Source organism: Theobroma cacao, chromosome 9, assembly GCF_053813885.1.
Source record: "Theobroma cacao isolate CCN51 chromosome 9, ASM5381388v1, whole genome shotgun sequence".
NCBI classification, from domain to species: domain Eukaryota; kingdom Viridiplantae; phylum Streptophyta; class Magnoliopsida; order Malvales; family Malvaceae; genus Theobroma; species Theobroma cacao.
The window spans coordinates 47,968,446-47,981,910 of NC_142647.1; the positions used below are offsets into that span (position 1 = coordinate 47,968,446).

Sequence of the window (13,465 nt, forward strand, 5' to 3'; positions counted from 1 at the left end):
CTAATAACTTGAGCTTAAACTTTTGAAAGTCACGTGATTTAGGCCCAAAAAGTTACTGAGCCAGTGGTTGGACTTGAGTCGTTACATAAAGAATATTACGACAAACCGGGGCTAAGATGATATACTTGATTAATTTATGCTGTTGTTTTTGGTGTTCTTCATCGATGTAACAACTGGTGTTGCCGCTGTAGCACTGTGTTCCTTCTGTACTTAGCAGGTTTTCCTGCTTCTTTGGATGAATAAAATCTCAGTTATCCCCAAAAAGAAAAAAAAAAAAAAAAGAAGACTAAGTGTGAAGAAAATTTAGTAGGCTAAGAGATGGTTGAATGAAGGTGTTGGTGGAATGAAAACCAGGATGTCGACAAGAGGGGAACTTTCCATCCTTAGCAGTACTGCAGGTCCTTAAGGCAGTTGTATATGTTCTTCGAACTAGTGCAGCTTACGCACGGTTATGATTGACTGGCGGATGCAGATAAGTCTGCCCCTCATGCGAAAAATTTGACCCAAAAGCTAGGAAAGAATGATGGCTGTCAATATTGAATCTCTTCTGTTTCATAACCTTCTAGTATAGTAACTACCAAAGAACATTTGGAGAAGGGTGGAATTAATGATACTGAGGTGCAAATCAGATTTTCCTATATGTTTTCACAATGACAGTAATCTGTAAACTTCTCCGTATTCTATTGGCTTGTTTCCATATACTAGCATTTAATTACAATATGCAAACTACTCAAGCTCAATCAAAGGTTTAAGTTACACGATTAGCTATTGCATTGCGTTAATAATTAACTTGACTTGGAGCAAATTATTTTTTATGTGCAGCCAAAGAGTGTAAGATGTAGTACATGGATAGGTTGGCATTGAGCTCACATATTTTTACCAGAACTAGAAGATACAGCATAATATTTGGCGGAAAGAAGCTTATAGCCCGTGGCAAATTCTACGCATCAATCTCAAACTTATTCCGCATCCTTTGTCCATTGCTGATGTTCAGCTTGCTTTCTCACATTTAAGGGTTCTGATGAGAGATATTTTCTGATTCAACGACCAGTGCTGAGGATAGACGAGGAAAAGGAGTTGGCAGAAACAGAATTATTAAAATTATGTTCAATTCACATCATTTCAATTCTAGCACCATCCAAAGGTATCTCAGGCAAGGTAACATTCCCATCCAAATATTGCACCAGCTGCCTCATGCTAGGCCTGTTTGATGCCCTGGGGTTTGTACAAAGAAGACCTAGTCTCAAAACCAACTCCATTTCCTCTGCCACATATTCGCCTTCCAATCTATGGTCGCTTGCATCAAGAATAGCTCCTGCTTTCCATAATTGAAGAACCCAATCAGCCAAAATCGTCCCTTCAGGATCTAGTTGTAGCTCTAGAGGCTTCCTTCCACATGCTATTTCAAGCATGAAAGTTCCAAAGGCAAAAACATCGGTGCTGGTAGTGGCCTTCCCGGTTCTAGCCAGCTCTGGTGCCATGTATCCCAGAGTCCCAACCACGCAAGTAGTTTGGGGATTTGTGCCATGATCATATAATTTGGCAAGACCAAAGTCTCCTAACCTTCCATTAAAGTTAGCATCTAACAGAATATTGCTAGCTTTTACATCTCTGTGAAGCACAAGTTGCTCCCACTCTTCATGAAGGTAAAGCAGTGCAGATGCTATGTCTTTAAGAATTCGAAATCGTTGAACCCAACTAAGGTTTGGCTTTGAATTGCTAAATAGGAACTTGTCTAGACTTCCATTGGGCATACAGTCATAGACCAATAGAAGTTCTCCTTTACGCCGGCAGTAGCCTAGGAGCTGCACCAAGTTCCTGTGCCTTAGCCTTCCCATGCTAATAATTTCACTAACAAACTGCTTCATCCCTTGTTTTGAATCATGGGAGATCTTCTTGACGGCTATATGCTCATTTGAAGAAGGTAATACTCCTCTGTAAACACTTCCAAAACCCCCACGACCAAGTAGTTCTCTTTCTTTAAAGCCTTTTGTTGCTTTATAGAGATCCTTATAAGAAAACCTTTGAGGACCATATTCTTTTTCCCAATCTTCACGTATTTCTTCATATTTTTTCCTTCGTATAACATATGCACCACCAGAGATTGCTACAAGCATAGCAATCACCGCTACTGAAGGAAGAATAATTATCAAATCTGCTTTTGACTTTGGTTTTCTCCGTGGAGGAAGTGAAGGAAGCTTTGAGTAGTCAAGGCTTTGTGCTTTCCCAAACTTTCTGAAGCTCCAGCCGAGAATATAGTGATCACTAGCCAATTCACCAGTTGATGAAGAGAAACCAACATACATGGAATCCAAAAGAACAGTAGAAAGATCAATGCTTGTTGATAAAAGAGGTTGGCTAGGCTTATTGCTTCCCACAGGAGCTAATGTTACATTGAGCAGCTTCTCTACTTCATCATAATCTATCCACAGCTGCATTGGACTTCCACTCAAGAAATCCAAGCTTTTAGTTATCCCTTCTGTAAAGTATGTTGCTGGAGCTGATTTCAAGGATCTCAAGTTGTTTACATCGATTCCAACATGGCTGCCTTCCATATCTCCAAATTCAGGGCTTTGAATTGTGTCTAGCTCTATAGCAAACACATGGTTTGCAGAAAGGCCAGTGCTTGAAGAATTAAACAGCCCAAAATACTGGCTTGCTACAGCCCCTGCCAGCTCCATTGTAGGTGAGATAGTGAATGCAATACCATGGCCACCAGGATTGGCCAATTCTGGGACCATGGCAAACACAAAGTTGGTTGAAAATGATAGCGAATCAGAGCTGTTAGATGAAGATTTGTTGAACTTGAGAGGAAAGGGGAAGAAAGCACGGCCGACTTGTATATTTGAAGTGTTGGTTAGCTCCAATAGACCATTGGGTAGGATCTTAGCAATCCCATTTAGATGCAGATTGGCTCCCTTAAAGCCATTGAAGATGAACTGGTTTTGTTCTTGGGGTAAGGCAAACCGGTTTAAAAACATAAAGAATGTTACCAGAATAAGGAGTGATTTAAGATCTGCAGCCATTGAGAGAAGAAAGAAAACAGAGAAATGGTGACTGCTTGTTTATCTATATCAAACCATGGCCGTGAGTTCCCTTTTTCCTCAATTATCTATCTTTAAAAGAGAAAATTATAGAAAATGACATTTTTTGATAAAAATATTTTAAAAGTAATTATTAAAATAAATTTAATTATTTTTAATCATATTTAATCATGACTTGACAAAAATTCTCTTGAAACTATTTTAAATAAATTAAACTATTCATTACAATTTCTTTTCATTTCTCTCCATTTGTGCTTCGGATTTCTTTCTCACCATCCTAGTCTCTCAAATTTTATCGATTTATCTGTTCGACATTTGTCTGCTATGATTTCGATTTCTCTCTCTCATGTTTTCAGATTTTTCTTTCTTACGCTTTCAAGACATCAAGCAATGGTTTTGATGTGCTTAGGTGGGTGGCTGTTTGGAAAATTCAATTTTTAGGTATTTTGAATAAAACTAAAACGGTAAAAATAATTACAAATGCATGAAATAGCTTTTAATTGAATCAATTCGAAACCTAAATATCAATAAACTCAAAATTTTGAAATTTATAAATTTAGGTTTTCAAAGAATTTTTTTTTATTTTTAGTCAAAGTAAGTGTTTTAGATAAAAAAAATTGTATTTTGATTTATGAAAACATATTAGAAACACTTTAATCTGTGCCAAATTGTCAAAAAAAATAAAAAAAAAGAAAAAAATTGATAAGATTTGAAGTTTCACAGGTTTTTGTATATGGCGTGTCACAAGTTGTTGTACATGACGTGTAACACCCTAACCATAACTTGTCACAGGCTTTTGTACAAAGCGTGTCACATGCTAATCATGGCTTATCACAAGCTTTTGTACATGACGTGTCACATGCTAATCATGGCTTGTCACAGGTTTTTGTACATGACGTGTCACATGTTTTTATATATGGCGTGTAACACGCTAACCATGACTTGTCACAGGTTTTTGTACATGGCGTGTCACACGCTAACCATGGCTTGTCACAGGTTTTTGTACATGACGTGTCACAGATTTTTGTACATGGCGTGTAACATCATAGTGTGTAACTTCGTTAAGGGTAATTTTATCCAACTTGACTAAAAATGGTTAAAACTATAAAGAAGATTATTTTTAAAAAAATCTTATCTTTAAGGACTATTTTTTAAAATGCCTCTATTTAAAAAGGGGATACAACTAGTCAATCACTCTGCCTTAGTGTCTAATTGGATAGATTTATTTTTAACTTATTTATTTTTTTATAAAAAAGTTTGAGCAAAACAATATTTTATAAGAAACTCCTAAAAAAATAATTTTTTTAAAAAATAAAAATTAAAAAGAAAAATTTTAAAAAAACTTTAAATAAAAATTTTCTTTTATTTTTTTTAAAAGCACGTCTAACTTCTTAAGAGAGTTTTTTTTTTCAAAAAGATCTTCTCTTAAAAAATACCCCTCCGTCTCTACCTATCGATCTCCCTCTCCTCTCTCGTTTATTGCAAATTATTTTTCTAAGATTTTTCTGTTCTTACAAAAATTAAAAAAAAATCCAAAATTTAAAATTGTATTTAGGTATTATTTCTTTTTTTTCTTTTTATTTTGTTTTGTTTTTCATTTTATTTTCTATCTTTTTTTTTTTTTGCTTTGAAAACTCTCTTTGTTGTTTGATATGGTAATTATGTAATGTTTATTTGTTCTTAACTTCTTTCTTTTTTTTTTTTTTTTTATAATTAGGGGAGGGGAGATTCGAACCCTATTTTTTAGACAGAGAGATTCGAACCCTATTCTTTAGGTAGGGAAATTATGCACTAACCAATGAGACAAATTCTCGGGTGCAATTTCTTTATGATATATATAACATTTGTTGATTATAATTGAAAAATTAGTCAAATAAGTCAATCATAGTTTAGATAAATTAGATGAAAATTGAAAATCAATATTTGTATTCGTTTGTAGTAACTCAGATTTAAAATTTTTTTTCTTTTAGATATAATAATAAGCTACACTACAAGAAAATTTAAATAGACTTATAGCAATTACAGAATCCCTGAACTTCTCATCAATGAATTTCACATTTAAGTTAATAGTGCCCATTAGATGATTGACACTTCTCGACAAAATAAATAACCCATTAAAAAATAAAAATAAAAACCAAAACATTTTTGTTCATGGATGGGAACTTTATTGATGAGGACATTAAGACCTTGATAGATTTATATGGAATTAGTGTTTATGATTTCAATAGGAAAATGAATTACCAAATCAGTGGCTAAACGTGATTTTTCTAACTCAGTTAGATTTATTATTAATACTATTTTGGGTTCTCATTTTTGCATGTAACATTAGTTTCGTTCAATTTCAAAGGTCATAAATTTCAAGTCATTATTTAAAAAATAACAACAAATATTTTTTTTATATTCTTCTTTTATCTTTCAACAATTCACAATATTATAGGAGAAATTATATTTTTTTCACACTCATCTTTTTTAATTTGATTCAATTTTTTCTCTTGATTTGTTAAATACCATTTCTAGTAATTTTAATCAAAATTAAAGTTTATATAAGTTGTTTTATCAAATAGCGTATCTATAAAAAAGAGCTTATAAAAAGTAAATTTATCAAACAACTTTAGCTTAATTTTTAAAATTATTATTTATTAAAAAATGACCCTAAAAGATAAAAATATTTTCAAAAATAATTTTTTTTATAATTTTAACTATTTTTAGTCAAATTGGACAAAATTACCCTTAATGAAACCTCCTTATATCAAATACACATAATTTTATATGACATATACATGATGTTATACGTCATATACAAAAATATATTATACGCTATGTATTAAACCTCCTTATATCAAGTACATATGATGTTACACGCCATACACATGATGCTATACGTCATGTTGAAAAATTTTATTGTTACACGATATGTACAAAAACATATTACACGACATGATTAAAAAAGATTGTTACATGCCTTGTTAAAAAAATATATTATTGTTACACACCATATACAAAAACATGTTTTACGTCATGTTGAAAAAAATATTATTGTTATATGCCATATTGAAAAAAATATTATTATTACACGTCATATTGAAAAAATATTATTGTTACACTTTGATGTCTGAAATATTGTTGTTACTTGCGAACTAAAATTTCAAATCCTTTCAGCTCTCTTAATTTTTTTTTTATTTTTTACGATTTGGCACTAATTAAAATATTTTTAACATATTTTCATAAATCAAAACATAATTTTGAATTTTCCTTATCTAAAACACCTATTTCAACTAAAAATCGAAAAAAAAAATTTTAAAACCCTAGGTTTATAAATTTCAAATTCTTGAGTTTATTTGTATCTAGGCTTCGAATCGATTCAATTAAAAACTATTTCAAACATCTATAATCATTTTTACTATTTTAGTTTCATCCAAAATATCTAAAAATCAAATTCTCTAAATAATCACCCACCCTAAGCACATCAAAATCATTTATCGGTGTCCTAAAAGCTCGAGAGAGAGAAATCGAGAGCACAGCAAACAGATGTTGAAGAGAAAAATCGATAAAATTAAAGAAAAATAAATGGTGTGAGAGAGAAATCGGGAGTAGAGATGAAAATATGGAGAAATTGTGATGGATAATTTAATTTATTTGAAATAATTTAAAAGTTATTTTTATCAAGTTATAATTAAATATAGTTAAAAATAGTTAACTTTATTTTTATGGTTACTTTTGAAACTAAATTATGAAAGATGATTGTTTTTCACAAATTTTTTTCATAAAATTTTTATAATAACTATTAAATTAAAAAAAAATCAAGTCAAATATGCTCGTAGTCTCTCGGAAGGTTCCTTACGTGGTCCAGATTTTGCCGTCAAAATGGAAATATTATATACGTGGGAGAGTAAGTGGGGCTCAGCGACCTACATGATCATATCACTGCTTTGAAAAGTCGAAATTGTGGAATCAAAGCAGGAAAGGGAATCCCAGAAAAGGATCATCATGGATAGAAAGAACAATATCCTTTTGTTTCGTTGTTTTTCTAAATAACTCTTGAACAATACCTTAAAATGAATGTAAACAGAGAATTTTTTTTACTTGTGTTGTTCATTTCTGAACCATGTGATTCAGTTACTTGTATCAACTTATCGAATTAGTCCACATTTAACGCTACAGGAGAAGTTGGGATACTGTAACCCACATAGAAAGTGCTGCTCTCCATGGATGGTGGACAGTTTCCTCTGCTTTGCAAATACTGATGGAAACAAATGACAATTTTTATCTCGATAGGTGACCAGAGAACAAGACTTTGGATAAGTAGAATATGGTGCCAAACTTTCCAATTTCTTTTGCCTTTATTATGAACGAAGTTTCAGCAAAGGAGGCCTCATTTATGTAAGCATGAAATGGACTGGCTTTGATGTGGAATCTATTCAGATTCAGGACCCCAACGAAAGTTCAGAGCATTTTGTGAAGGAATAACAGCTAAACATTGGGCTAGATTTTGTCGTGGTGGTTGATGTTCAATTCAGTTTATAGTTGGTAGACTGGTAGTATTTTCTTCAGACAGGCTGCCTGGAATTTTTTTTTCTTTTTTTAATTTTCTTTCTATTTCAGGACCTAATTAATAATATTTTTCAACACATTATTATGTCATATGCTCCTGTACACGGTTACACCACGTACCAAAAGTTAGACCAGTAGTTCTGAAGGTGAGAATTCTTGGATACAAACTTTGAACAGTTGTAAGGTGGATTACAGTTAATGATGATGATGCTTCATATTGAATACAAAACATAAAATTAGATTTCTTGAAACTATTTATTAGAAAAGGCTGTCCAGAAAACCATGTCGCAATCAGGGTAAAATTTATCTTTCAGTTGGCTTGGAGTACTCTTCCTTCATAACTGCAAAAAGGCAAAAAGAAAAATGAGAGGAGTCATTGGTATCCTGAACAAGGATCAGTTTGAGTTACCAGGTGACAATGATGAAGACTACTGAACCTCCATAGTAGGACTGAACAGAAAGAGTTATAACTGATGTACATTTGACTCTGTGACTTACCATGATATCAACTGATCATTTTCGAAATAGTATCCAGACTCTAGAAAGAAATTTTGGCAATAGATATGATATAATTTGGATTTTAGAATCCTCAGGCAGTCACGATTCAGCATCCATTTGTTAAATAATTTAATCCTCTAATACTAAAATCAAGTATGCAAGTGGATGCCAAATTTGCAATTACGAGGAAAAAGGAAGGTACCAACTTGAGCATTGTTAGAAATGGGAATGTGTGGAGATGAGTTTCTAGCTGAATGATCGATTGTAGATTGGGCTGGCTCCTCTCTCCACAGCAAAGAGTTTACAGCCCCTTTCACTTTTTCGATCACACCCACATCACCAGGAGTTCTACTTGGACTCATTGCATCAGATATTGCCTGAGAAAGTGCTTTCTCATCTTCCCCTGGCTCAAATTTGTTCTTTATATACTCCTTCACTGAAACACCTTTATCCCAATTGTTCTCTCTGGGGCTGATTGGGTTATCAGCTTTTACGGCATGCTTGTCAGTTTCTTGAGTAGCATACTTGTCAGCTTCATGAGTACCATCCTTGCTGGTTTTTTGAGCAGCATGCTCATTATTTTCATAAGTAGTATGCTTCTCAGTTTTGGAAGCTGTTGGCGCTGAAACAGAGAGGCCTTGAATCTTTGAAGCAATCTTCTGGGTTGCATCTGTTCCTGTGGCATTAGCTGGTGCCTGCTTCTTGGCCTTGGCTTCCGCCAATGTGTGCTCTTTTTTTCCTTGTTCAGCAACAGGTTTGACACTGCTTGGCAAAACATGCTTCTCTGAGATTACAGGAACTGCCCTTGGATGCTGCCTTGCATTCTCCTTGTACCCTTCAGGTGCCAGCTCCGATTCATACACTGTAAATAATATGTCACAAGCAAGAGAATTTCACTAAATATAAGAGGAAAGCAGCTAGAAAGGGCATCAACAAAATTGAGTCAAAGTTTTTGAGGCTTAAAATTTTAGCACTGATGAGATTCATACATATGAGCCTAAAAATAGTGGTTTGATGTGATTACAGAACGCTCATTGTTAAGCTTGTAAGAAGATTTATGATATTACTTGGAGCACCAAGATACTCAGGATCTCCTACATCTTCATCTCCGTCGTCCTCATCTTCCAACCTAACACCCCAAGAGGGCGTGGTGTTATCTCCTTCACTATGCTTCCTTTTGATGAAACTCTGTCTCCATCTTCGAGCTTTCTCCTTGACTTTTGCAAGAACGGTTAACTTTTTGGGATGGTAATGGACGTCTTCAGGATCATTGACCTCCTGGCTCCTTGCAGATGTGGGTGAAGAGTGTGACTGTGGCGACCAGGTTTGAGGATCCTCAGCTATACAAGAAAGTTATTTAAGACAAAAACTATGAAAGATAACAAAATCTTTACTTGCTTTGAGCCAAAAAAACACATTTTTTTTTTCCTTTAGAAATGATTCATGACTCCAATTTTGGCTTTAAGCAAAATGCTAAAGAAATCAGTTGTTGAACAGAAATAGTATCCTGAAGATCTCTGGCCCTTGAATGTACCTGATTAACCTGTTGTGTTCTTAGTATGAAATTCTGGGATTACCTCGAAGAAGTTGTTCAATAGTTGGAGTGGTAGGATTTCGATGATTATCGGGATATCGATGCAAGGGATCAAGTTGAGCCATGTTTTCTCCAATTGCTGACTGATTGAATTTCGTGTTCTTTCCCGTCTTGAAAGTCTTCCACAATCAGTTTTGCGTTCTAGATGTCAACCCAAAGAGAGACATATAAGAGACAACATTACTGGAGGATGACTCTCCGGTGTTTTTGCATGGACGGTAAACAATTGCCACATAATTCGATGAAGTACTGAGATGCCTGTGGGCACAAGTTTTACACATGGTAACAAAATATGGATAACATGGAATTGTTTTCCTTTTCCTTAAAATAGCAATTTGACTAGGTCTGGATCAACTTTCAACCTCTTCTTTGGCCTCTTGTCCAATGGGACAGGAATTTGACAATAACCTTTGCAAACATATGGTGCTTCCACTAGCTGAAATGATGATGCAGTTCCATGCACATTCTGATAAATACAGGAAACACGACCTTTCAGATTAGACAGAGTACCATTCTTTCCAAGTGCATGTATTTTGTGCTAATGAATTGTAATTGTTTAGAGAAGATCCTTATTTAGAATCAAATCAATACAAATCCTTACAAAACATTAAATTAATAAAACCACCTTTCACATGTCCTTACAATCCTTTAGCTAGAACAAAACATTGAAATTAAGAAAATGAAAATGTTGTTCAAATTTGTTCCAAAGGTTCTGAATAGCAAACTGACAATACATAAAATTTAATTATTCCATTGATTCATCAGCAAAATGCTTCCTCTTTCTTGTCGATCACATGGCATCTGAGGACCATAATTCCATGCCCTCAAGCAAACAGATTCACATGTAAGTCTTAAAATTTTCTATTACACATGGCAATGAAGCTCTTTTATTAAGGAGCACACCAACCCTTTGCATTGAACATCAATTATACCACGGCAAAGGATAGATTTCCAGAATTGAGTCAGCAAACGTTATTACTCAGAACAAGGCATGTTTATTTACTTAACATGTGATGGAAGGATATACAGAAAACTAAATGTCCCAGATAATTCTTCACAAAATTTAAGAAGATTACTTCCTCTAAACAGGCTTTACCTCAGCATAATACAACTAAGCTGGCTGCAAAATTTAGGTCTTGTTATCCTTTCATAAATATATGGCTATGCATCACCAAAAACAGTTACAAGTGATTTGAAAATCCAGACTTGGGAAAAGAGTGTCTTCAATGAAAGGATAGTCTAAATTCTCTCTTCCATCCTTTTGAGAGAACACCAAGATAAAGCTGATTTTCTTCTATCTCGATGATGGTTGACAGTTTCACATTGCAATAGAGACTGAGTCATTCGATAACTCAAATCCAACTACAGCCTGGATTCTTCCTCACTCCTCTATCCGACATTAGCTTACACACACCTGCTGCATCATCCCAGTCATTCCCCATTTTCAGTACTTTTGATAGCAACACATATGTTGCAGGATCATTAGGCCACAGCTCTAGAAGCCTATTTGCTGAACGTGTAGCAATTTCTATATTTCCATAAACCTCACAAGCACTTAGAAGAGCTTTGTAAACAGATGGTCCTGGCTCGATTGGCATGCTATTAATAAAGGCTTCTGCTTCATTCAGATACGCTGCCCTACCAAAAAGATTAATAACAGCAGCATAGTGCTCCACTCCAGGCAGTTCAAGCAAGGCATCATTTTTCATCAACTCAAAGTATTCAAGTCCTTTGTCAAGAAATCCAACATGGCTGCAAGCAGATAGTACCGCAAGGAACGTGGTGCTATCGGGTGTAATCTCTGTCTTTCTCATCTGTTCAAACAACTCCAGAGCCTCTCTACCATATCCGTGATGAGCGCATCCTGATAGCAGCGAGTTCCATGAGATCACGTCATGTTCTTCCATCAATGAGAACACCATTTTTGAATCATTGATCACACCACATCTAGCATACATAGAAACAAGCCCATTTTGCACATAGGGATTCAAAGCATTCCCAGTTTTCAAAATAAGAGCATGCATTTGCTTTCCCCCTTCAAGGGCTGAACTATTCCCTATTGCTCCTAACATGCTTGTAAATGTAAAAAAGTCCATATTAATCCCTGCCTGCCTCATTTCCACAAAACATTTCATAGCTTTGTCATCATAACTTAAGTTACAGAAACCAGCAATGACTGCATTCCATGAGACTTGATCCCACCAAGATACACCTTCACACAACTTTTGAAAATCCTCCAAACTACAACTACATTTCGAATACACAGTCAAAAGGGTAACTGCAATATACACATTACTTTCCAAACCATCCTGAATTATCCGACAATGAACTTGTCTACAACAATCCAAATAATCTGGACTCAAAAACGAACTCAATAAGCTATTATACGTCACATGGTTCAACCTGAGCCCCAAACCCAACATCTCCTTTACTAAAGCCATTGCCTCATTAGGCAATCCATTCTGTGCGCACCCTGATACCATAGCTGTCCAAGTAATTACATTTTTGTCAATCATTTTATCAAAAACCCGCCTCGAATTCTCAATATTCCAACACTTCGAGTACATATCAAGCAACCCTGTTCCTATAACAACATTATAAAAAAACCCAACTTTCAGACAGAAGCAATGAACTTGAGCCCCAAGCTCTTCTTTTTCCAACAGCGAGCAACCAACTAAAACATCTGAAATAGTAAAAGGGGTAACCTTTATTCCAGTTCTTAACATTTTTATAAAATGTTTAACAGCAATTTCCGGGGAATTAACATGAATATAACCAGAAATTAAAGAGTTCCAACAAACCGCATTTCTTTCAGGCAATTCATCAAACAGGTTTTGAGCACTAAAAATTTCACCATTTTTACCATACATGAAAATAAGACCGCTGCAAATATAGAGATTTGAAGTGAAACCCATTTTGATAACCGTTGAATGAAGTTGAATGCCGGTACTAAGAGAAGCTGATTTGGCACAAACAGATATGATTTTGTTGAAAGTGAAAGGGCTTGAGAAAGACCCATCTTGTTGAAACTGAGAAAAGAACTCCAAATGAAGTGAATTTGATTGGTTTTCTTTGTAATTGAAGATTTGGGTCTGGCAAGAGAGTGGATTGTTTCGTGGGTTATGAGCATTTTGGGTAGTTAGCGAGCGGGAAAGGTGATGGATGGTTGGTTTTGGGAATTTAAGAAAGGAGCAGAGCAGGCGAGAAGAGGAAGTTAACTTCATCGTGACACTGAGACACCATCTCCGGCTTTATAAGAATTGTTCGTGTTCCGTACATGTTACTTATCCGAGGTAAATTTGCAGTAAATCTATGAAAGGTTTTGGTCTAATAACATTGAGATTCCCATTTTGTGTTTTTCTAATGGGGAAATCCCCATATTTTTGTCCTTGATAATACTTTTTTCATTACAATTTTCTCATAAATAAAAAATTCAAGAACCCTTCAAATTTAATTTAATAATTAATACTACTATTAGAGTCAATATACAGGAATTTACCATTGAGCTCACCTCTTTCATGGGTAACTTGCTGCGTGGTAACTTGCTCCATGCAGCAAATGACCAAGTAAAATTAATAGGGGGAAAACAAAATTCCCTGGCATGTTCCTGACAACTGGAAACATTGAAGATCTCGCCAAATCTCAATGACCGAAGGGCTCAACTATGGCTCATAATGGCTACACCACGCTTGGGCACGCTCTAGCCACTTAGGTCCACTGTGATAAACCCTCTTCAGCCCGTCCACAAAACCCAGCAGTCCCTATTTCTCAAAACATA

At 34.9% G+C, this 13,465-nt stretch overlaps 1 protein-coding gene and 1 pseudogene across 6 annotated transcripts; both read right to left on the minus strand.

Annotated features, from left to right (window-relative positions):
* Positions 1 to 795: 795 nt before the first annotated feature.
* LOC18590640 (L-type lectin-domain containing receptor kinase SIT2 pseudogene) lies at positions 796 to 3,076 on the minus strand (annotated as a pseudogene).
* A 4,562-nt stretch (positions 3,077 to 7,638) lies between these two features.
* LOC18590641 (pentatricopeptide repeat-containing protein At3g24000, mitochondrial) lies at positions 7,639 to 13,331 on the minus strand. Of its 6 annotated transcripts, none has more exons than XM_007016282.3 (5): positions 10,784 to 11,044; positions 9,671 to 10,153; positions 9,161 to 9,433; positions 8,300 to 8,955; positions 7,639 to 7,936 (listed from the first exon to the last, which is right to left on the minus strand). In XM_007016282.3, exons 2-5 carry the CDS (start codon positions 9,750 to 9,752, stop codon positions 7,931 to 7,933), a joined length of 1,017 nt encoding a protein of 338 aa, XP_007016344.3. In that variant the 5' UTR covers positions 9,753 to 10,153; positions 10,784 to 11,044; the 3' UTR covers positions 7,639 to 7,930. The 6 variants fall into 6 exon arrangements, 5 of the variants coding, with proteins under 5 accessions (XP_007016344.3, XP_007016343.3, XP_017982683.2 ...); XM_007016281.3 differs by having other exon boundaries at positions 8,296 to 8,955; XR_001929419.2 differs by lacking the exons at positions 7,639 to 7,936; positions 8,300 to 8,955; positions 9,161 to 9,433 and having other exon boundaries at positions 9,775 to 9,945; positions 10,050 to 10,153; positions 10,784 to 13,114.
* Between the last annotated feature and the right edge of the window lie 134 nt (positions 13,332 to 13,465).